At 35.1% G+C, this 21,664-nt stretch overlaps 1 protein-coding gene across 13 annotated transcripts in view; it reads left to right on the forward strand.

Annotated features, from left to right (window-relative positions):
- KIAA1841 overlaps positions 1 to 21,353 on the forward strand; it is a 28,483-nt gene extending 7,130 nt beyond the window's left edge. For 3 of the 13 annotated variants that reach the window (XM_040696967.2, XM_015283292.4, XM_015283293.4), the window contains exons 2-20: positions 6 to 171; positions 1,013 to 1,199; positions 5,138 to 5,231; positions 6,255 to 6,493; positions 7,337 to 7,395; positions 8,152 to 8,312; positions 9,289 to 9,576; positions 11,605 to 11,728; positions 12,184 to 12,336; positions 12,768 to 12,913; positions 13,248 to 13,347; positions 14,382 to 14,414; positions 15,857 to 15,956; positions 16,872 to 16,963; positions 17,061 to 17,089; positions 17,188 to 17,261; positions 18,299 to 18,387; positions 18,764 to 18,855; positions 19,395 to 21,353. In XM_040696967.2, the coding sequence (XP_040552901.1) occupies positions 22 to 171; positions 1,013 to 1,199; positions 5,138 to 5,231; positions 6,255 to 6,493; positions 7,337 to 7,395; positions 8,152 to 8,312; positions 9,289 to 9,576; positions 11,605 to 11,728; positions 12,184 to 12,336; positions 12,768 to 12,913; positions 13,248 to 13,347; positions 14,382 to 14,414; positions 15,857 to 15,956; positions 16,872 to 16,963; positions 17,061 to 17,089; positions 17,188 to 17,261; positions 18,299 to 18,387; positions 18,764 to 18,855; positions 19,395 to 19,431 (2,247 nt within the window). In that variant the 5' untranslated portion in view covers positions 6 to 21 and the 3' untranslated portion in view covers positions 19,432 to 21,353. Of the gene's footprint in view, positions 1 to 5; positions 172 to 1,012; positions 1,200 to 5,137; positions 5,232 to 6,254; positions 6,494 to 7,336; positions 7,396 to 8,151; positions 8,313 to 9,288; positions 9,577 to 11,604; positions 11,729 to 12,183; positions 12,337 to 12,767; positions 12,914 to 13,247; positions 13,348 to 14,381; positions 14,415 to 15,856; positions 15,957 to 16,871; positions 16,964 to 17,060; positions 17,090 to 17,187; positions 17,262 to 18,298; positions 18,504 to 18,763; positions 18,856 to 19,394 lie in introns of those variants that run through there. The other 10 variants (XM_040696968.2, NM_001199419.2, XM_015283297.4 and 7 more) reach the window with 9 other exon arrangements.
- Positions 21,354 to 21,664: the final 311 nt, after the last annotated feature.

The following is a 21,664-nucleotide window of genomic DNA, read 5'->3' on the forward strand; positions in this document are numbered from 1 at the left end:
CCTAGGTGTAAGCAGCGAAAGATGAGTCGTGGTTTTTCAGAAAACAATAACTTTCCATATGACAACAATCAAATGGTTTTGGATATGATCCTGTGTTCCCTAATTGGTGTTTCTCAGCCTATCAACTGGGACAGCGTGGCAAGGCTGGTTCCTGGATATACATCCAAAGAGGTGAATTTACTAATAAAAGAACCTGTATACTTTAAGCAGTATATGATGAAGAAGATAGCTCTTTGGGAGGGAGGAAAATTGAATTTAAGGGAGTTGTTTTTTTCTTTTTTTTTCTTCATAGGTAATTTATAATCGAAAGAACTGAAAACTTTGAGCAGTGGATTGAAAAAACATTGTGTTTCTACAGAACACTGAGATTAAGAAATACATTCTGCATTTTATTTCATTAAGACTGGTACAGAATAAGAATAAAAATTATTGGAAAGTAGAAATTGGAATTGGAATAGCAAGTGAAAACTTACGGTGTATTTAAATTTACCGGGCTAAGATTATTTTCATGGAAAGGGTGGCAGTACCTACTAACTTGTAGCTTGTAGGTTATGAGATTGTGATTGGCATTGTAATTCTAAGCAAGAGTTCTTATTGTGAAGGAGTGCAATTGTCTTTCTTGCTTGGTCTTAGAAGATATGGACTGTTCTTTCTTTGGTTAGATGGAAATCATGAAGTAAAATAATAGGAATTATGAAGAAATTACGGCTACTTTTAATAATACTTCACAATGCTTAGATTAAAAAAAAAAAAACAACACAACAACTCTCTTCAAAAAGAGAATTTAAGCTCTCCCTTAATCTCCCTTTTGAAGATCAGGCTTAAAATTGTATGCCTTATGAAAATAAAGATTGAAGCAGGTTCCATCATATATTTTTTTTTCTGTTAGAGTATGATCAAGCTGTTAATGTGCACAAGGTAATATAAAATACAGTATCTGCCTCAATTTATAATTATTAAAAATGTACCAAAAGCTACTGTTTCATTGTCCTATCATTTAATCTTGTGACAGTGTGCAAAAAGGTTTGATGAACTAAAAAGCACTGGAAGTTCACCTGTGGACAACCAGTATAATCCCTTGATGGCTGCTGGTGAGAATCCTGTGGAAACTTTAGCTGTGTACATCAAATCCTCCTTGCTTGACACACGGACAGAGTTTCAAGACCCTGCTATTGGGCAGGATTCCATTACTATAACTGGTATGTTTTTAGTTCTTCTGAAATATATTGGCTTGGGTTATAGTGAGTGTGTGCATGCTTTTCCATCTTGAGTGGTAAGTCCACCCAGGAACAGTCTTTGTTTTTGAAAGAGAAAAGTTAAGCATACTTAATAATGTGTACACAAAGTCTCTTTCAGTTAGTTTATGTTGAGACAGTGTTTGTTTGGATATTTTCAATAGCTTGCATTTCTGAAAGGTATGATTTGTGGGAGCATAATAAATAATAGAATCACAGAATCCTTAGAGTTGGAAGGGACCTTTAAAGGTTATCTAGCCCAGCTCCCCTGCAATGAACAGAGACATGCACAGCTAGATCAGTCCCTCGTCCATCCCTGCCTTGAAAGTCTCTAGGGACGGGACATCAACCACATCTCTAGGCAGCCTGTTCCAGTGCCTCACCACCTTCATTGTAAAAGACTTTTTCCTTATATCCAACCTAAATCTTCCCTCTTTAAGCTTGAAGCCATTTCCTCTGGTTCTCTCACCACAGGTGCTGCTAAAGTGTCTGTCCCCTTCTTTCCTGTAGGCTCCCCTTTATATATTGAAATGTCACCTTGCAGCCTTCTCTTCTCCAGTCTGAACAGCCCCAGCTCTTACAGCCTGTCCTTGTAGGACAGTTGTTCTGTCCCTTGGATCATTTTTGTGGCCCTCCTGAACACGCTCCAACAGGTTTATGTCTCTTTTGTACTGAGGACTCCACATATGGACACAGTACTACAGGTGAGGCCTCACCAGCACAGAGTAGAGGGGCAGGATCACCTCCCTCACCCTGCTGGCCATACTGCTTTTGATGCAGCCCAGGATACGTTTGGCTCTCTGGACATTTGACTCCACTGTCAATGTCACTGATGAAAATTTATTAAAGAGTATTGGCCCCATCACTGAACCCTGGGGGACACTGCTCATCGCTGATCTCCACCCAGACATTGAGCCATTGACCACCACTCTCTGGACTCAATCCTGCAGCCAGTTCTTCATCCATTGAACAGTCCATTCATCAAAGCCTTAGGCTAAACCCTTTTTGGTAGATTTTTGGTAGAAGGAGGGTTTATTTTGTTTTGTATCCCCAGTGGTACATTGTTAACTCTGCAAGCGTTTGCGATCATAGTAAGCTGTGTTATTAAAATTACTTGAAAGCTTTGTCCAGAAAAGCTGCAAAGACCCTTGAGGTCAAACTCCCAGCAAAAGGCCTTGTGCTTGCCATAGTACTTAATGGCAAGAAGGACATGTAAGAGTTAAGAGTGTAGTCTGATTACTTTTTGATGCTGGATGGTTTTGCAGTGCCATACAATGTATCTTAGTCAATTATGTATCTCAGTAATACTTTGACAGAAGAGGATTATTCATAATAGTTGTGCACTTATTGAAATATCTCCTTAAGTACTTCTACTGTAATTAACTATATGATAGTTATTCTCTAGATTTCAGTGTGTTCTGAGATGTCTTCAGCACATTGTAGGACTAGGCAAATGTGTTGCATTAGAAACTTGCTTTGCTGGAGTAATGAGTGAACAATTTCTGTGTTGCAAGCTGAAAAGTTAGTGAAGTATCAAATAAAACGTTCTCTGTTATAATGTCTTTTGGCATTGGTTTCTGGTTACTTTTTTTTTTTTTTTTCCCAGAAGAAAAGCAGCTGTTTAACCTTCACTGGAGAGCAAATGTTTTTAATATAGCTAAGAGAGATGACATATGAAAACTGTATATAGAATACATAGCCCAGAATTACTTTTATCATCTTTCAACTTTTTACTTGCTAAACCTGGAGCACATACTTCTTGCACCTGCAGGTGGCTGCTTAGAAGATTATTAGCTTCCCAGTAGGTAGTGTAGTCTGCTCATAGAGCTCTTTAGACATCTAGTGCATATTTTCTTTTTAACTGTTTAATACATGCAAGAAGTATTAATATAGTTAAGTACCCTAATGTTTCCTAATAAAATAGTAACATGAGAGGTTCTCTATTGCTTTTTCCTACCACATTTTTTTTGTAACTTAAATTATTTTTTGTATATATATAACTTAATATGAAATTAAGATAATTTTTTTTTCTCACGGGTTTGTAGTGGATTCACTTTTTTAATATTTGTGAGGTACTCATATATTCTAGAATTAAGGATTTGAGAAAAGTCCATTTGCAAATTGTTTTTTCTTCATTTAATTACTTCTTTGTGTATTCACGTATACATATTTATATGGCCAAAAATGTTGGACCTGTTTGGATTTGCTTGTAGATTTGGGTAATAGCAATTAGAAGTAATCAAACCAAATTCATTTTGAATTGGGTTTTGTTCTTGTTTGAGTGATAAAACCTTGTTTATTACTTGCTAATTACAAGGCAAGCTGCTGCCAAGTTATTCTGAATGGCAGTAAACAAGTATATAGAGCAGACTTACCTAAGTTAGTAGCTTTCAAAATTTTAGCTGTCTATAAGCTCCGAAAGAAGATGGGGAAGGAAAAGCAAAGTAGAAACATATGGTGAAGTTCAGTTAATCTCACTGTTGCATATTCTTGTCAGCATTATTTCCTTTTCTTCATTAGATAACTTCACTGTGTCCAAAGTAATTTCTTAATATTTATGAAAAAACTCTTCCGCGTATTTTTTTCTACAGAGTTTTCTGTTTAAAATAGTCATCTTACCTTGTGTTCAAAATACAGATTTCTACCTTGGCGGTATTTCTGCTAGCATGGGTCATCTGCCTGCAGTTGAATGGCTACACTGAAGGCTGTGGCTGACCCAGTCCCTTCCAAAGTTCTCCTAGGGTCTGTCCAATACACTTCCCATTTTATTGACTACTGTTCTTTGATTATAGCCTTATTGAGGCTTAGCTGTGCAAGATGGTAGGCTATATCTTTGGAGAAAACATTGTTTCTCCATGTAACAATGCTTTGTTCTGCATTTGGTGTGATAACTCTAATTTTCTAGAAGGCATAACTGTTGTGTTCTGAACTGCACAGAGCTTCCAAATCATTTGTTATCATTCTGCTGTTGTAATGTAGTCATAAGATAAGAAGAGCTATCTTAGTCTTCTTCAGAATAGTTCAGCCTCCACTATTATGTGAGCGGGAGGAGGTGCTTCTGGAACTATATGATCTTTAAGGTGTCATCCAAACTAAGCCATCACAGTAGGAAAAGTTATTCAAAGTGTGAAGCTGGGGTATCTTAGTTCTTGATGCAGAATCCGATGGGCTCAGTGACTAGATCTGCCAGCCTTCACAGTTTTTTGTCTGTTACGCTACCTGAGTGTGTTTGGGAGGAAAACATTTGAAGTAGAACTCAGCTTCCCTTTATGCTTGAAATAAGCTTCATAATGTAGTTCCAGGAAGAGAGAGATTTAATGCTCAACTTTTTATGAGCATTGTTCTATCTCATTGATTACTTCAATCCACATATTTATGAAACTTATCAAAAACATTTACAGAGACTTCTATTCTTTTGTTTGGAAGCAGCTTGTTTTAAGAGCTAAAAAAAAAAAACCAAAAAAAACAAAGATAAGAAGCGGAGGTAGTCTCAGGTAGTTCTATTCTGACAGCACATCTTCCTGAAAACAGGAATTTTGATGTGGTCTTGAGACCAGTATCCCACAAAGCATATGAGAGCTTAAAGAATGGGAATATTCCCAAAAACAAGTACTGATGACTCTGCATGAATCTCATTGCTCTGCATTGAGACAGGACTGATCTGGATTTGCAGCCAAGTGTCTGGGCAACCCAGCAGTGTTGCTGATCTACATTTCTGTTTCATAGTATTTAGAGGAGGGGTTTGGATTATCTAGTAACCCTTGTGGTAGCACAAATCTATTGCTCGTTACTTAACATTGCTCTGCAATGGAAGCTGTACTTCTGTTGGATTTCCAAGATACTGAAAAGCAGAAGGTCAGGCATCTTTTATCTAATGCAGCCTTTTTCTCCTTACGCTTAAGGAAGGCCCAGCACAACCTCTACAAGGAATTGTTCTTCAGAATCTGACAAAGGTTCTGCGCATAAAGGTGAAGAAAGCAGTGACGTAAACCAGGGGTAAGAAGGTCCTTGTGTATTTGTTATGTGGAGGATTATAATGCTGACAGAAAGTTGTCTACACTTCTTTTCTACTATCACAATGAAAACAACTAGGAGCATCCTGGAAAAATCTTTAAGAAATTTTGAAGCTTTCTCTTGCAACAGAAATGTTAGGGATTGTTTTGAGAACTTATGTGCTGGGGGTGGCTTATTTATGAATTTGTCTCCAATGTTTGCCTGAAAATGATTGACCATTGCAATGGTAAGAATGGGAAACATAACCTGATTTTTAAAAAGGAGTAAATAAGGATTGATGCTGAATGACATTTAACTTTAAAAAATAGTTATGTTCTGTGAATGTGGGTTTGTCCTATTTATGGGACAGATGGAAAAGAAAACTGTAACTGAAAAATGCAAATGAACAATTTTACTGCCCATTCAAATAGCCATGCACTTCACATGTTTTCCGTACTGTATGAGCACGTTTAGAGTAATGTTTGACTCACGCATAAGGGTGGCCATCTTTCTGTGGAGGCAGCATAGACTGATTCTAGCTTTTACCATGATAGTCGTTTTAATATAAAATAAAGCAGTTTTAATTTCCACCATGAAAGTTGTTACCATATGTCTTTTGTGCCTCAGTAAGTTTCACAATTTTATCTGCATATTTTTTCACTGAAGCAAAAAAGGGAGAAAAAATAAGTTCTTTTATATAATTCAAGTAGCATCCTATAACAAACTAGAGACAAAATAGGGGAACTGAGCTCAAACTTTTTTCTGCTGATTCTGAACTTTTAAATGGCTCTGTTAAATGGATTATGTGTCAGGGAGCATTTTCTGTTTTTCACCTAGTGTCTGACAGTACTTTCTATTAATAAGAATAACTGCAGTTTGTATTCTATCTGTTCATAAAAGCAGTGACATCAGTATTGCAAAGTGTGATCCAGATTTGGAGGTGAGGTCTTTTGAGTTTTAGCTTTCTAATTGGTCCTATGTGTCCTTACGGTCCTAATTTGTCTTGTGGCTTACTTTCCTTTTGAGGCCAAATATGGTGATACATGTGTGTGATGAAGCAAAAAACCTCAAAGAAGATTTTGTTTGTCCTCGAGATCTTTTGATTTCCGAAATGAAATACTTTGCTGAATATCTATCAGTAGATGCCCAGCGCTGGGAAGAAGTGGACATTTCAGTGCACTGTGACGTTCACATCTTTGACTGGTTGATAAGATATGTTAAAAGGAACACTAAAGATGGTGAAGCTTATGAAATCCCTGCATTAGGTAAAATAAAATATGTAGAGCATGTGTTATGGAATCATTAATCTTCCCTTAGTAGAGACCATAGTGTTTTTGCTACAGTTCAGCCACAGTCTCATGTTTCTATCTAACAAGTAAAACTTTTCAGTCGTTAGAAAAGTGTTGCAAAAGCAGCCCTTAACACTGACACTTTTGAGGAAACATCCTGGTGGTTGAAGTGGTGAAAAAGATCTGAGGTGGTTTGGGATCTGATGGTTTTAATCAAGGTTCTTCAGACCTCTTCTGAACGAAAACGGAGTGGAAGCTTTACAACAGTGATGATTGTTTTCTTAGGTTTTGTTTTGTTTCCCTTCTGCTTCCCATTTGTACAGTTGCAGTATTTTCTAAAATTTTGATGCAATCTGATAAAACAGTAGAACATTTCCTGTATTAATTTGGGGGATGTTTTTAATATACAAATCTTTTGTTAACATTTTTTAAAAAACTATGAACAAAACTTGAATATTGTCACAATAAATGCAGTTACAGAGAGCAAAATCTCATCTGGATATGGTAGCTAGTAATGGAAGTTAATCTTTGTGTCTAACTGCTTAGTCACTGTCTCCTTGTGAATGCACTTTTTACAGTCTTAATAAATTGCAGGTATAGTTGTGTTCTGCCCACCTGGATGTTAAAAAAAAAAAAATTATTTCATCAGATAGGAAACATTCTACAAATTGGAAAATGTAATAGTGGGTTGATTGGTAGAATACTCTTCCCAGATAAATACTAACTATGCCAAGGGAGGGATGTGATATTACCAAAAGAATTCATGTCAAAAAAGAAAAAAACACAAAAAACCAAACTTCTTTGTTTGTTGCTTTTTAGAACCAGCAAATGTCATATCAATTCTTATTTCTTCTGAGTTTTTGAAGATGGATTCATTAGTAAGTATTAAGAAAGAAGGATTCTTTGCCTTAAGGACACAAGTAAAATCCAAGTGTTTATGCTCTTGCTGTTGTATAAACATATTATGAGAGATGCAGTAAAGGCATTTTGAGATTTTTGTCACCTTTCTGATTCAGAACACCTAATATTTGCAGAATCTCAATGGGGACATAGAAATAACTTCTGCAAATTTTCTAAATGTGGTAGTAGAATCCTGGATTTGCCTTTTGATGACTGATTGAAACAACATCAGAATCTGATTTACATAAGACACTTCTGCAACTTACAATCTGGTTCTCCTTCATCTCTGTATAATTTGTCTATTGACTTGTTTGTTAATACTTTTGCCAAGATCTGTCATTGAGGTGACTTACAATTAAATACATAGCAAGTTTAGCTATTTAAATTAAGATCCAGCCAATACCATGTATAATACATGCTATGGTTCTCCTTTGCAAGCAAGTGAAAGTTGTTGCTGAAGATGAAACGTCTCTGCAGTTTTTCAGATTTCTGTAGAAATCTTTAGGAGGAGAATGCAAAAACTGACTCACTCAAGTTAATTCATAGTATCTCTTAGGTGAATCTGAGACTTGCTTCCTGTTTATTAGGTGTAACTGAAATGATTGTTTAAAATACTAGATGCTTTAAAAAAAAAAAAAACAACAAAACAACCTTGAAGTAATTAGTGCACAACTTCTGAGATATCTTTGTTTAGAATTCCTTACCATTATTTTTAACATTTCTGTTTTTCCTAGGTAGAAAAATGTATTCATTATTGTCACAAAAATATGAATGCTATTGTAGCCACGCCTTGTAACATGAATTGTATCAATGCTAATCTTGTTGCACATATTGCTGATCTTTTTACTCACAATGAACTGGAAGAGTTGAAGGACAAGAGAGATAAATTTAAAAGGTAACTTTTTGCTCTGAAATACACTACTGAAGTGCCACAGTACTTTTGAATCATTTTTCCAGAACATCTATGACACACTGTAAAGTTGGAGTGATATATGAGTATACACTGTGTGTGTGTGTGTGTGTGTGTATCTTTAACACAGAATATGAAGAAGTGACTTCAGAATTTAATATTAAAATTCTGAGCAAAAGAAAAGAGATTTTTATAGGAGACAAGCAAAAGAAAAGGCTGCACTAGGAGTATGAAATGGACAAATTATTCATGAATTCTCACATGGAAGCCAGGATTAGGGTAAGGAACCCTATATCGTATGACATGCTCCTAACTTCTGTAATTTGGTTTCAGCATCCTGTGATCTCTATTGTGCGAAATGTAATCTAGGTTGGCTGGAATCAAAAGAGCTGTGGTGGAATATCTATTCAGAAAGCATATGTTAAGGACTCTGGCCTAGTCAGTGTCAAGAAAAGGGCCTGTTTTTGGAGGGCAGAGTGGCAGACAAGCAAAATGAAAGTAAAAACCTATTTCAATCAGTAACAACTTTCAACTTTACAGCTGTCAGAACTGAAGTTAACAGTAGTTTTACAGTAAAGATCTTCTGTTCAGGGTAGATGCTGGTAGCTTACATTGGCAAAAAAAAAAAAAAGAAAAGAAAAAGGCAAGAAAACTTAATAAAGGTAAAAAAAAAAAAAAGAAAAAGAAAAAGGCAAGAAAACTTAAAACTTAATAAAGGTAAAAAAAAAAAAAAAAAAAAAAAATCTCTTTCCTCATATCTTCATAAAAATAAGAGATGACCAGGCCAGGAACCAGTTATTTAAACAGAGGAAATAAATCCATGTAAAGGAAAACCACATTAAAAGCTGAATTCTGAAAGAAACACGATGACTTTTGCAAATCATCAGAATATAAGTCTCTCTGTATAAAAGAATTTTCAGGTTTTTTTCTAATGAGTAATCTGTGTTGCTGTCATTAATAGTAAACTTTTCTGCAAGAAGATTGAGAGACTGTTTGATCTAGAGTACGTAAATCCAGATTCTCGAGGAAATGCAGCTACCTTATACAGGTGTGGTCTTGTTTTTGTTATTATTTCAATTGTCCCTGTAATTTGTAGTCTTGCTCTTACGCCAATATTTTATCTTATTTTTAAATATAGATGTTGTTTATGTAAAAAGCTGTTAACTAAAGAAACTGAAAGAAGAATTCCATGTGTACCTGGAAAAATCAACATAGATCAACATGGGAATATTGTCTATGTTCATATAAGGTAGTGGAAAAAAATGAATATATATATATACATATATATGTTGTTTTGAGTGATGATACAAAATACTGTGTGTTTAGGATCAGATATTTGTGTTTCAAAAGAAAGTCAAAGATGCATGCAGAACAGTATGAATCATCTTAACTTTCTGTATTACCTAAAGGAAAAAAAAAAAGGTGGGGGTGGGGGAAGATAATGATGATGTACTTCTGAAATTCAGTCATCAGTGCCGGAAATTGGAAAAACTACAGCCATGGTTATTGGGAGGGCTGTTTTGGTTGTACTTCTTTACATAAAAAATACACAGCTAGTTGTTTCATTGAACTGTTTTTAAGAGTTATATGCTGCCAACTGACAAATTCAAATTAAAAGCTGCATTTCTGTAAGTCTTGCTATGGAATGCTGGATAGAATCATAGAATCATTAAGGTTGGAGAAGACCTCTAAGATCATTTAGTCCAGCCTCTGAAAGCAAAGAAATGCTGAAGATTATATTCTAGACCGGCTTTCTACTGTCCAGTCAAATATTCAGCCTTCTCAAAGACTACTATAAATAAATGTTGCCAATTGTTTTCCTGTTGAAAAGTATTTATCAAAGAAGCTTCCAGGACCTGTTCTGCAAGTGTGCCTTGATTATTTGGCACAAATATTAATGTAACTCCATCTGTTGGAGCCTTGTTTGTGAACAGCTAGAGTCTCTTAACGAAGATCAATGCATGATGAGCCAGAGTTTTCCTTCCCTCGATCTCCATATACGCTGTTTAAGGAAGATAGTAGGAAATCAGTAGCAGGAGATCTTTCAACCTTTCTATTTGTTTCTGAACAACCAAAGTGTTTCATTGTCAGCTCTCAAGATAACATATTCATTTAGTTTTATCTCCCATAAGTAATTTCAAGGTATGGATCAAGTTCTAACAGTCTAAATAGTACCAAATTTCTGACCTTGTCCTGGCACATATTAGGATCTTTGGTAGTTAGACTGTTAAAATTATATTACTTTGCTTAAGTTGACAGTATGTAGTTGCTGTGCAATCCCTAGTGTACAGGTACAGTACAGATTTTAGAAGTTGTTCAGAGGATTGTTTAGATTCTAACTATTTGCCTTGTGGTACTTGCACTTATTTTCTATTAGAAATTCATCTTCTCACCTAAGGGTTAGAATGACTACTGATGAATTCATGCTTAAGATCTAATACAATCTCGTGTTTAAGGATTTAAAAATACGTTTTTATATGTGGATCCTCTAGTGGTACCTAGAGATAACATCCAGTTGGAAGTACTTCTTGCTTAGTCTTGGTTAGATGAGTGTATATATATATATAATAAAAAATGGTTCTGGCCAAAACTTAAAAATGTGGGAAAACAATATCTGATCTTTCTGAAAATAACACGCCAGTGCTGGTTCCATTTTCTTTTTAAATTATGAATTATATTTGTCATTGTATTACTGGGAAGGACCAAAGTCTATAATACACACTATTTTTTTAAGTCCAGAAATCTCAGATGCATTTTTTTTAAGTCTCCTATTTTCAAACTTTAATTCTTAACTAATTCCTCTCAAATTGTGTATGCAAGTGTATACTAAGTCTTAAAACAGAATGGTAGTACTACACTTCTGGTGCGCAACATTATTTAAAGGTACAGAACTGCAGTATCCTTGGACTTGTTTGCATGTGCATGTTTTGACTTATTCTTCTCTCTATGTTGAGTTTCTTCTGTTTTATGGTTTTCTTGATTTCTAAGAGGCTCAATATTTCTCTTAACTTACAAATTTGCTGTATGTGGCACTTGAGATGAAACAAGCTGTAATTCCTTGTTATTAGTAAGCTTAGGAAGTTGTGAAAGAACATGGGCATTTTTATCATGGTCTGAATGTAATGATTGTCCCACATGTATCCTTCCTGTTATAAACTCTTAGGTAGGATTTTCACTAGTGGATGTTTTGTTCCACTCCTTTTCTACCTCACTTTCCTAGTGCCTGAATTAAAACAGTTTTATTGTCTGCATGCAATCTGACATTGTACTTTTTCAGAGATAAAACCTGGGAAGTTCATGAGTACCTGATTGGCCTTCATGAAGAACTGAAATCTTGGCAGGACGTTTATTGGCGTCTCTGGGGGACTGTCAATTGGTTGACCTGCTCAAAATGTAACCAAGTGAGTACTTTTCATTTTCACTTGTTTGTTGGTAACTTGTTTGTTGTGGGTGAGCTTTGAGGCTGCATCAGAGATTAAAACAGTTATTGCTTCTTTCTCTTTGACTAATTTTGTCACCAGGTGGCGTTCAGTGATTTTAATTTTATTGGTGAGAGATGTGGTTATTTGCATTATGGAAATTATAGATCCTGATTCATTACTTCTGAATACTACCTTTTTTTCCCATCGTTTGCCCTTTCCTTTTTGTTCTAGCCACAAAAAGCAAAATTACACTACATTAGAATGTATGTCCTCTGATTACTCAGGTTTTAGTGAGTGACACATTCTATGGTTATTGAGTTTTTGCATTTCTGGGTGTGTGACAATAAAGTTTGCACTACAAAGAATGTATGTCCAAACTCTGACTTCTGTAGATAATCTCACCTCTCATTATGCCTCTTCTTATTCTTGTGCAGTCTTTCCTGTGTACTGAATTCTCCCATTGCCAGTACCATCCACAGCCAGTTCTTTATCCAGGTGTAGCAAGTGCTCTGGGGTCAACTGGGACAGGAGTATATCCATGTTGCAACCAGAAAGTACTTCGATTTGATCCTACTACCCTCCCAAAGGTACTTCAGTACTGGCTCACTTTTTAAAGAAAAATGAGAGTAATGTCTGAAAGGCATTTTTATTTTCCAGTGCAATAACAGCATGCGTAGTGCAAGTCATCAGTGCAAGCAAGGGGTACCATCTATTCTGTCTTCATACAGTTTGACCATGTTTAATGCTAAAATTGGTAATGAAACTGTTCTCTAAATATTGTTAGCCCTATCTAAACAGTACTTTACTTCTCAGAATCTCTTCTATAATTTTCCCTTAACTTCAACAAGAACAGAGTTGGTGTCACCTGTAGAATCAAAAGGTCATCTGTATGGTTTACACCATGAGAAGACTTCCAAGTTTTCAGATAAGATGTTTCTAGAAAGCTTAATTTTTGTTATTGTAATTCCCAAATAAGTTCTTCCTGTTGACTCATTTTTACGTTGTGTATGTATTGCAGGGCTGTAAGGTGAGGGATCACATGACTAGTTTACCTTCCAGAAATGAAGATGGGGACTCTTTGCCATCTCAGACCACTAAAATACTAAATGATCTGCTCCATCATAGAGACGTTATTGTTGTTCCTTTTACTAAGGATGAGAATAGGTAAGAATGTTGTATTGTTACTGAAATAACTTAGTCTTGAAAGCTTAATATGTTCATGTTACACTTAGCTTCTCTCTTATTAAATGAGTGACATGGTGCTTGGTAAAGGTGACTCAATTTGGAAAAGAAAGAACAAATACTGTTGCTTTTTACGGTCAACCTCCATAACCATTCATTCCTCTACTTATCTGTATTTTAATGGGTTGTTATCAAAATGTTATGTGGCTTACTTGGACGTTTTTTTTTTCTTTCAATACATAATGAGTAAAAGCAGATTGATTCTAAATTGTGAAATGGAAAAAAAAGTTATTTTTGTCTCACATCTTTCCCTAAGTGACTCTGGTATTGGGCTCTGTGATGAAAAAGGCATTGAATGTGATATGCTTGTAGAACCAAATACACCGTGGGGTCCCAAAACTGGAGAAATCAATGCTGTGAGTGACTGCTGATATTATTTCCCCTTCTTAGTGATAGTGAAGAATCCTACAAGAATACTTTGAAGGATTCATTAGACAACTTTAATAAATAAAATACGTTGCTAAAGGAAGAGGTGCAGTACTGAGCATTGCAGAGTGGCATTGGCTAGTGGAGGTATAAAATGCCTATTTGTCAAAAAGGCAAAACTTTTACCTGCCCCACCAGAAATATTTCTGTAAAGCAGAAGTAATTATCCTATGTCTGTGCTTTACAGCTCATTTATAATCAGATGCTATTTAAGGAACCAGTTATATACCTCAGTATATCACATGGCAGACATTATTTAAATGTTTGCCACTTTCATTTATCTATGGATGTATCTGAGTCCATGTGTCTTTTATAAACTCATAAACTAAGAACAGTAATCTATTGGGATTTTTTTTGTTGTTTCAAAAATGTGAAAGATCTTACCTCCCAGACATATAATTCCATTTGTTGTCAAACTGATGTCAGATCAATAAAGATGTTTTCTAAGCCAAGTTTAAGTAGATTGTATGTCTCTGAGTTGAAGAGGCCTTTCATGCAAAGATAATTTTTTAAGATGTACACCCATTGTGGTACTTCTGGTAACTCAGCAATCCTTATTGTAGCATGATGCTGAGTATGAAAACTTCAGATGGTGTCAGTAACAAAGACAGGAGGCTATTAAATCTTAACTCCACACCATTCTGATACATGACTGTCCTTTCAGCTCTAGACTACTTTGTTGTTGTTGTTACAACCACCTGTAAATGTCTTCAATGCAAAGTTTAGCAAATGGAAGTGTGACTCTAAATTCACTGCATTTATTTGATTAGTTGTTCACAACCTGTTTGGCAAATTTATCATTCCATGCAAATAAAAAGTTAAAATATCTAAAGTTAAAAATGAGAGTAGGTCTTCTAGGGATTAATTGCCGTATTTTAGCATACCACTCTTGTTTTTAGGATTCCATTTATTTTCTCTAATAATTGCTGTTAATTTTTGTCTTTCTCTCTCTTTTTCATTACAGTTTCTTTCTCTGAAGAACTGGACTTTACAACTGGTTAGTAAGATGCTTTGTTCACATTTGCTCTAGCTAACTTTTATTTATTTATGTTTTCTAATTAATTTAGACAGAAGTTCATTTTCTTTTGCATTGTGGAGGTTGCATTATAGCAATTTTTTTTTTTACAGGAAAGTATGAAGTGTGTGTGAAGTGCTAATTTGGCCTGAGTAGAAATAAAAATTTCCTTTAAAGTGCTTTTACAAATGACGACAAACAACAGACCAGCAGTGCACTCATGAGTTCCTAGTAGTTCATTAGGCTGACAGAAATGTAGATCTTCAAAAAGAATTTTTGAATGCCTGTCTCTCTCACAGCTTGTCAGAGATGCTTCATGTCTTCTTTGTGATGCTGCTTTATTACAAAAAATCTTCTATCAGAGTTGAATGACTAACGAAATACAGGAGGTGTATAGTTGCTCTTCCAGCTGTATGGCACTGGTCATAGTCAATCACATCTATTTTGATATGTAAATGCTAGAGAATAGCAGTTTACTTCTGCCGCTCTTGATGATTTGTGCTGCAGTCTAGTGTTCCTACTGTCCTACAATAATCTTTTTGAATTTGCAGGTCATGTCAGCCCTTGTTATTTCTCATCCATTGCTAAGCAATCATTATCACTTAAAAGTGTGTGTGTATTTCCAAACAATGTAAATATCACATTCCTTAATATATTTCTTACTCTGTACTGATACTATTACCACTTGCCATTGTGGTCCCATCTCTTGCAATATTGGAGTCAGTGGTTTATTATCATGTGCAGAGATTTTTTTTAAAAACAGTAAATAAATAAATGTGTGCTGTGTGTTACTTGACTACTACTGAGACAGCAGTATCACACAGTTAGCATCAAATCTTAGCAGTTAGCACAGTTAGTATCAAATCTTGGGAGAACTCTCCCTCCATAAACCCTGTAGTTTATTCTGTGATTTTATGGCTAGCTCAAATTTTTGCTATTGAAACTTCAACTTTCTTTTTTTTCTTAATATGTTAATTAATATTTCCAGCAATATATTGAATGCTAAATGTGGATTTATACAATAATACAGACTGGAAGGGATCTCTGGTAGTCATCTCAGATATTTCCTCCCACTCTTAAAGTTAAATTCAACTTCAAAGCTTTATCACTTTACTCATATAAAGACAAATCTTGGGTATCTCTGAAGATGGAGAGACCGCAGCCTCTCTGGGCAACCTGCTGTAATGTATTTCTAGTACTTCCAATCAGTAAAACAAGTATTTGCCAAAACACAAAGATTTGAAATTACTTTCTTAACATTTGATAACAGTGTTTTCAGAGCTAACTTCTCACATGCATTAGTGAGTTACATGACTAAGATATGAAGCAAGATTTGATGGCAACTCCTTTGGGACAGATTTAGTGTATTACTAAGTAGGAATCAAGCCTCACATAACCTGTGGCATTCTGCTTCTGTCAACTAGAAACAGCAGTCATTGTTATCTGAAGAAGAGGAATATACCACTGGCTCTGAAGTCACTGAGGATGAAGTGGGGGATGAAGAAGAAGTATGCAGGAAACCAGGTACAATAATACGAAGGTATTGTAGTTGTCCTCCTTGGAATTTAAAGACTCAAGGTAGTAGATTTCTTCTGTAAGAAAGCTTTAAATGTTAGGAAATACTTCTTTAGTTTCAATTTTATTTCCATTTTCTTTGTATAGCACAAATTATTTCCCAGTTGCTTAGGGTCATCAAAAAACATTGGCAAACAAGGAAAGTGGCAACTGTTCCCATCCAGGATGCCCTCAAAGTAGACTCAGGGCTTATTTTGTAGGACAGGTTATCAAATGACTTGAAATTTTTTCTTAGGTAAATTTTGAAAGAAAAAAAAATTGTAGTGGCCACATGATTGATAGATGTGGCTAGAATTTTGTCTGCATTGAAAATAAGCTGTATAATCTAAAATTATTTTTATGTGTTTCCTTTATTGTTATACTGGAAAGTTTAGGAATGTGGAAAGCAAAAGACCATCTCTCTTTTCCATATACTTGTTCAAGCCTCTTGAACTCAGACGCTTTGTTTTTTGATATTTTGGAGGGATTGTTTTTGTCTTAATGCAAATTTAATTTTTTTTAAGTGCTAACTTTTTTGCAGCTTGACTTTAAACTTACTTGATCCGATATCCTTCAGATTGTTGATGCAAGTAATGTGGTCAGAGATGCAGGTTGTATGTGCACTTGATTTTAAATTTGCAATCTAAAACTTGTGTGGTTGTGTCATCATCTTATATTTTAAATGTGTACTAGAATAAATGTATGCTTCTAATGGGAGAGAGTAACCCATGTGAATTAACCTGCCTGCAATACTAACAAATTAAAAACAAGTTGTTCATTTACTTTCACTGTAAAGGAATAGGGGAGGAAAATCCTTTTGTAGATGTTGTAAAATTCAGAGTATCTACGATTGTGTCAGTCAGTAGATATTTCTTCAATTTGCAGGGAGAAAGGAGAAGCTAAAGAAATTCTATAAACACCCAAAGAAAGGGACTTCTTCACCTAGTATTCAGAAAAAGGAGAAGCCATCTGAGAAGGTAAAATCAGAGCTCTGAACACAGCCTGTGCAAATGATGAGAATTTTCTTATGTTTTAAGATCAGGTCTTACTTAATATATTTTATTTATTTTATAGCCAAGTTCCCGAGATGCATCTCCATTCACGTAAGTAATTTTCCAAGTCCTTGATAACATGTTGTAGTATATCCTTTCTTGGATATGGTTACTGGTAACACTGCACGTATCTTTCTTTTTTTAATCAGTGTAAGCGTGCAGCAGAACAAATGGGATGCCTCCAGGTCACTAAGATTCAACCAAGATGCTCAAAGAGAAGATGGTCTGTTCTTGCATGAGTCTAGCTGTTATGTTAATATTATACAAAGAAAATTATTATTTCACATTAAAAATTGCTATTTTTTTTTCAAAATACAACAATTTAACTTAAGATTGAGTTTTATCTCAGATAAAATGAAGTTGTTTTTTCCTAGTGCTCATCTGTAGGAGAACAGATTTCAGCTAGATTGTTAGTCATCAGTTCTATCCAAGCCAAACAGCAATCCCAGATTCTTCCAAAAAATAAATATTTATAATAATTACATACATATGTAGCTGGGAACTCCTGAAAACGTTACTTCAGAATTTAATTGGCATTTATTAGCAATCTCATCTATTCTGTAGGAATAAAAAATCAGTGTCAGGAAAATGGAAAGAAAACCTAACAAAAAATACATTGTAGCCTTGCATACAGGCTGAAATATAAATGGGTATCTTTGGACCCTCATACTAGGAAAATATTTGGAAGGAATTCCAAGTTTACAGAGAAAAAGATTCCATTCAAATTGTGGTTAGCATCATTTACGTCCTGTATTTGGAAAGTCTGCACATAACCTAGAGAGATTATAATTGTGTCCTCTGATGACTCTAAAAGTAAGCAAAGACTTTTTTCTTGCATCCCTGTGTTATTTGTTGCCTGAATGTATAAAAAGTGATACATGTATTGGCTTTTATCTTCTTCCCTGTCTTTCTGACTTCAGAATTGAATATTCAGAATTATATTAATTTATCCAGCTTTTTATATCTTTGAGATTTCTATGTATTTTTGCTGTTTTGAAAGTCTTTGCCTCAAAACTGTTTCCGAATATTTTTTTTATCGTGGTGTAATTCCTCAAACTGATTCTGCTATCTGCCCAGAGTGCTGCTGATGCTAGATTATTCATCAGAATATAGAATATTGTTCAAGACTTCTATATGAGCTGAGAAACAAAAAATTACTTCTTGCAAATAGGATCTAACTAAAGTGTGTTTTGTGTGTTGTTCTCTTTGTATTCAGTAGTACGGAAAACCTCTGTTCTAAAATACTATTTTTTCTGGCAGACCAGAGGAGAATGTCTGAGATTACAGGACACTTATTAAAAATCAGGCTGGGAGACTTTGGTCGAATCAAGTCAAAAGACAGCAAAGAAGTAAGACTTATCATAATGTAGAGATTACAGAATTGAAGCAGGCCTTTGTTACAAATATGTAACACAAGTGAAAACACCATTCTTTAAATCACTAATAAACAATTGAGTTTAATCTTCGTTTTCTTCTGAGCATGACTTTTTTTTTGTAAAGGAGTTAAATAGCAATTATTAAAGTTCACTGCCTTTAAAATTAAACATGGAAAATAGGATGGTTTAAAAATGTTTCAGTACTGGGTTGTGATAATGAAAGAAAGTATGCTATAGGTTCTCCTGAATATTAATTATTTTCATGAAAAGACACCGATTAGATTGGAATAATGTTGCAACTTGTTGGTTTTTTTTGTTTGGTTGTTTTTTTTTTTTTTTTGCATTTCAGTATGCAGGAGGTATTTATTCGAGACTTGAAGCTCAGGTAAAGGCCTCAGCACAGGTCAATGCACGACAAATCAACACTGAGAAGAATGCCAGGTAAGAAAAAAAAAGCAGGATATGAATTTCTGGGAGGGCTGGGTGTGGAAACTGTTTTAATTTAAGTGTGCTTCATTTCATACACTTTCTTGCATCAATATCCCTTCTAGCATGCTAACCATATATGATGTGAAAGCTTCCTTTGTAAAATTATGTGGCCAGCAGGTGAGACTCTACATGCTGACAAACTTTTAAGAATACACTGGGTGCCTCAAATATCTTGTAGATGTTCAAAAAATGCATGTGACTACCACTGCAGAATTAATGATTTCATAAGAAGTTATTTGACATAACAATCCTTTGAATTGTTGTATTCATTGCATACCTTTATATGAATATATAGTTTATGGCTGCAGGTACATTGACAGAAAGGCAGCTTTCTCAATACAGTTGTGAGATTTTCTTTCTGTTTTTCTCAAATTACACTTTAGAATGAAAGCAGTTTCTAACAAATACTGAACCAGAGAGCTGACTTCGTAATAAGTAAAACGTTCTAGCTATGATAACCTAGCTATGTTTCTTCTGTGCTCTTAATCCAGGTCAAAATCCCGTTTTGGTCAAGGTCGTCCTACATAAATACTCATGGAAAAAATTGTAGCCAGAATACATTACTACTTCCTGAAATTGCATGGCACTCTTGATATATGGAGAATGTGCATCTCCGGAAGCCTTGACTTGATAAGCAGTCACTTATTTCTTTAAGCCTTGTACATTACTGTGTATGATAAATGAATGCAAATCCAATAAGGTCTGTACTTACTTTAATTGTAAATATACTATTTCTTAAATTTAAATTTAGTTGCTTTTTAGGCTTTTGTTTTGAGTTGCGTAGAAAATATTTTATAAACCTGCAAATTTAACTTATTCAACTAAGTTTTTTGGGGGGAAGACATAAATTTGCCTTCCAGTATGAAAGAGAAATACTGGAAAGGAAAAAGCAAGACTACTGAATTCTGAATACAATCAGCAGTGTTAACAAAAGTCACCTGGAACATATGTATGTTTGTTATGTTGTATTTGGTAGGACATTTTAGGTCTGTCCTCTAGGGATTTGCATTTGAAGACAGAGACAGTACAGTAGCTGTGAATTAGACTAGTTAATGCAGAGTTTTAATGCAGCTCTGAGGCTTCCTTCCATACAACTACACAACTCGCATTCATGTGAAGGTGCCTAACAGATGGAAACTAGACCTTCAGAGATTGTTTAAATGCCATGTTGATGGGGATGTGAAGCATTTGCTTTATTTGTATGTGAAGTTCACACTTACTCGCATACCATATCTGATTCCTCTTGCACAGTACCGTGTTAGGTTCCCTTCTAATGCCCAGACAAAGCTGTTCCATCTTTCAGTGCCATACCACTAAATTACTCAGCGGATATGCTATTAATTAGGCATCTTTCAGTTCAAAGGAATCATTATGAAGAATTGTGCATGTAGATGTTTTGGGTCTTTTTTTTTTTTTTAGCCTGCCTAAATAGTACTGTTTCGAAGTCACTTTCAAGTTCTGTAATTGGAGCAATAGAATACGAGTTTGTGTGTATGTAAAATCCAGGGCTACCAAAAAGAAATAATTTGCCTAGAAAATAGTTCACATATTAGCAAAGAGATAGCAGTAGCTGAATTCCAGTAAACATATTCTGACCTTTTTGAGACAAGTAGAAAGAGCACTCAGGGAAAGTTTGTTCTGGACCACAGCTGTAAAATATGAGTTTGGAGTTAAGTCTGCAAGATATTGGGCAAGGAGAGGGACAACATGATTGTAATGCGTTCTTCGCTCCATTCGGGCTTTGTGTGTTTTGTGGGTCTTCAGTGGGCATTAGAAGAGTAGGATTGCAATGCTTGAAAATACTGCTTTCAAGGTGGAAGATTTTTTATTAAAATTTAAAATGAATGCTGTTTATTCCTGTATTTTGTCCAATGCAAACTCAGAGCACAATAAAACTAACAGGCAAAGCTGTGGATTTTGCTGGCTTTGGTTTTTGGGCAGGAACAGTATCCTTTGCAGGTGTGCTCCAATCTGCATTAAATAAATAAGGCTTTGTTAATGTGCTATGTCTGTTTGCAAGTAGTAAAGCAGCTTTAAGCACTTACAGTAAACATGGGAAGACTGACTATTGTTTTCTGAAGGAGAAATCTGCAGAGAAAAAAAAAAAAAAAGCAATAGAATAAGTGTTTTGCTACAATTCTGTGACTTCTGATAGAGAATAGAGAATAGAGAATTGTTCCAAATGGTAAACTTTGCTATGAAAGTTGCCAGCTTGTGTATGTGTATATGTATGCTTACTTTTCTTAGAACAACTAACCGAAAATGGAGGGAAAATGCTGGTTTTATGTGCCAATATTGTTGTATTTTTTCAAAAGTATTTTGAGCATTTAACAATAACGTACATGATGTGCAGCCTTTTTTCCCCTCTTGTCAACCACATTTCTTTTAATTTTGTATTAATTTTGAAATTGTCTTGGTTTAATGGAAATAAAAGTAATCCATTTAAGAGATGTGTGGATATTCCATGGTTACTTGTAAGAAGTGCGTAAATATTATGATTTCAGTCATGCTTGTGTGTTTGTGATTTGGTTGCAGCGTCATGACACAGATGTTTTATCTGTCAAGAAAAGGATATGGTTGAAGTCTGAACTGTCCCAAATTTACAAGAACCTGAAATACTTACCTGCATTTAGTTTTGAAGTTGGTTCCTGAGCAACCTGCCCTGCAGATGGTTTAAGTGAGCAAAATGTCAGACTTGAGCTATGCTTAAAAATATCCTTAATATTGCATCCCACTACTGCAGTACTGATCATACTATTTA

This window comes from Gallus gallus, chromosome 3 (genome assembly GCF_016699485.2).
Source record: "Gallus gallus isolate bGalGal1 chromosome 3, bGalGal1.mat.broiler.GRCg7b, whole genome shotgun sequence".
Taxonomy (NCBI): Eukaryota; Metazoa; Chordata; class Aves; order Galliformes; family Phasianidae; genus Gallus; species Gallus gallus.